This window comes from Chrysochloris asiatica, unplaced genomic scaffold (genome assembly GCF_000296735.1).
Source record: "Chrysochloris asiatica unplaced genomic scaffold, ChrAsi1.0 scaffold00556, whole genome shotgun sequence".
Taxonomy (NCBI): Eukaryota; Metazoa; Chordata; class Mammalia; order Afrosoricida; family Chrysochloridae; genus Chrysochloris; species Chrysochloris asiatica.
The window spans coordinates 111,018-113,411 of record NW_006409074.1 but is presented as its reverse complement, the minus strand read 5'-3'; the positions used below and the strand labels follow the sequence as shown (position 1 = coordinate 113,411).

Below are 2,394 nucleotides of genomic sequence, written 5' to 3'. Positions count from 1 at the left end.
ACAGTGTGACTGAGAGCTGAGGAGCCTTGTCACCTGTCACACAGTGTGACAGAGCTGCAGTCTGCAGCTGCGCTGCTTGTGCAGTTGTGTCAGCTGTGCCCTAGGGCAGCCAGCCATGCCCCTGAAGGAGGGTGGGAGGAGGGGAAGGAGGAGCCGAGGCGTCTGCCTGGCAGGCATGCTTGCTAAGCATGCGTGATGAGCCATGTACCAGCTCTGAGTCTGTGCCTGTGTGTCCTGCACATGTGTGCATGCTGCTGATAACAGAGCTTCCTGTTGGGTGCGTTTTTCATGCGTCCTCACCACCCTTGGGGGAGGGGCAGGTGCAGTCACCATCCATGGAGGGAAACCGAGTCTAGAGAGGAGACACACTTGCCAGGGAGGCAGCTGAGCCAGGCTTTGACCTGGGCAGTCTTCAGTGGGCTTAATGTTGCTTCCTCACCCACAGGGGCTGAGGCGAACCCCAGCTGGGAACATGTCCTCTTCACAGCCTGCCACAACCAGCACCTGCAGTTGGCTCCCCCCAGCCGCAGGCTGCACTCGTGGATGGACGACTGGAAGGCCATTCTGGACAGCAAGCGGCCCTGCTGAGCCCGAGGCTGCTGCAGTCTCCTTGGAGGGACCTGAGCTGCAGGGCTGCCGTCCTGGGTCATGTGGCTTCAGGCTGGATGGGCCCCTCTGCAGACCTACTGGGCCAAGACTACTTGTTCTGCCCAGCCCTCCCTGTCCTGCTAGGCCTTAAACTGATCTCTGGGCAGGGCTGGGCCCATGAGCCTTAGGACAAAGACATGTGCGCTCCGGCAGTTCTGACTGACCGAATGCCCTCATGCTGCCAGGGGCTCCTGGTCTTGAAACAGGAAGGGACTGAGGGCCTCTGCTCAGCACAGCATCCCTCTCCCCCACCCCACAGGTAAGTTCCCGAAGGGGTCAAGGCCCGAGCACACCTGTTCCCCTCATCCTGGGCCCACAGGAGTGAGGTGATCATGGTGCTTCTTAGCTTTGCATGGTGACAAGTGGGACTGGGTGGGAGGAACTCCTACTTCTCAGCCCTGGCGGTCTTCTGCCTCCACCTACCCTCCTGCCTGGGCTTACCACCATGTGCTGTGTGGTCAGCATTATTCACTGAGTGCCAGAACCCATCAGGCTCTGTGTTTGTCGCAGGGTGGCCTCTGGCCTCACCCTGACCAGCTTCAAGGTTTTACACACCTTGGTCTCTAGACTCCATGTGGAATGAAACAAACAGTAGACAGGTTCAAAGGTTTGTTGAATGCATGAAAAATAAATGCTCTTCACATATAGCCCAAGGCTGTGGGTGGTGGCCGCCTCTGTCCCTCCACCTGCCAGCCTTAGTTACACACTTGTAACAAAGTATCTAGGTCACCCCACTGCACTGAGAAGAGATGCTGAGGAGGGCACAGTTCCACCACCCTTTTCCTGGTCTTTCTCACCTGGCCTCTGGCAGCTCAGCTCTTGTCAAAAGTCCAGATGTACCCTTTGAACTTACTTGGAAATACTCAGGGATCCCCTGAAAAGAACAGCATGGGAGAAAATACCTCTAGTCTGTCCAAACGCAGGTATTTGTGATAGGTGTGACAAGGGTTACAGAGCAGATGTGTAAGAAGTTACCTGTGCATTCCTGGGACAACCCAATTCTGATTTGAGCCCCTGTTCTTCAGAAGCACCTGTCGGTTCACGCCCACTCCCAGCTTACTCTCACCAATACCCATCTGTGCTGAGGTGCTGAGCATTGGACATGGACATGATCCTTCTTGTCGCTCCGCTGGGCTGTCCCTGTGTTTGTGGTGTCTTGTTCCTGCCCACACAGATCACTGTCCACTAGTCTCTGAGTCACGTCTTTGCGAATGAGGTCTTTGACACTGGCCACGTGACCATTCCTGTGCCCTTTCTCCCCGTTTCCTTGGAGGAAAGATGGAATGGACACTGCAGAGCAAGGGCTGCCCAAGTTGGGGTGGGTGTTCCCAGTGTTCCTGGCATTGCTGAGGCCTTGTCTAAGGAGGGGTGAGGTGGGTTTTCAGCAGGAGCTTGCGGACTTCTGTGTGCTGAGCGCTGCCCTGGGAAATATGGCACCAATAGGACCAGCATGGAGTACATTTGTTGTGGGCATAGTGAAGGAAGCTTTCCTGACTTCATAACCCCAGCCTCTTTTGCTCCTAGCTGTTCCATGAAAGGAGACATCTCCAGGCTCTGAGTCTTCTGGGAAGTCCACCCCCATGGGGCTTTCAGGTCAGAGGAGTAAGGCGTGTGAAGGAAGTACTCAGAAGCGTTAGTGCTGTTGTCGTTTTCTTTGTCACAACAGCCTCATAGTCAGTAGGGTTCCTACTTGGAGGATGAGGAGATGGCTCAGAGTGATTTCAGTAACTTTCCGAGGCCACACTG

General features: G+C 55.4%; 1 protein-coding gene across 1 annotated transcript in view; it reads left to right on the top strand.

Moving 5' to 3' along the window:
- Window positions 1-588, top strand: part of LOC102822832 (5'(3')-deoxyribonucleotidase, mitochondrial-like) — a 50,405-nt gene extending 49,817 nt beyond the window's left edge. Inside the window, exon 5 of the mRNA XM_006877692.1 lies at window positions 446-588. Within this exon, the coding sequence (XP_006877754.1) occupies window positions 446-588 (143 nt within the window). The remainder of the gene's footprint in view (window positions 1-445) is intronic.
- The last annotated feature ends 1,806 nt before the right edge of the window (window positions 589-2,394 follow it).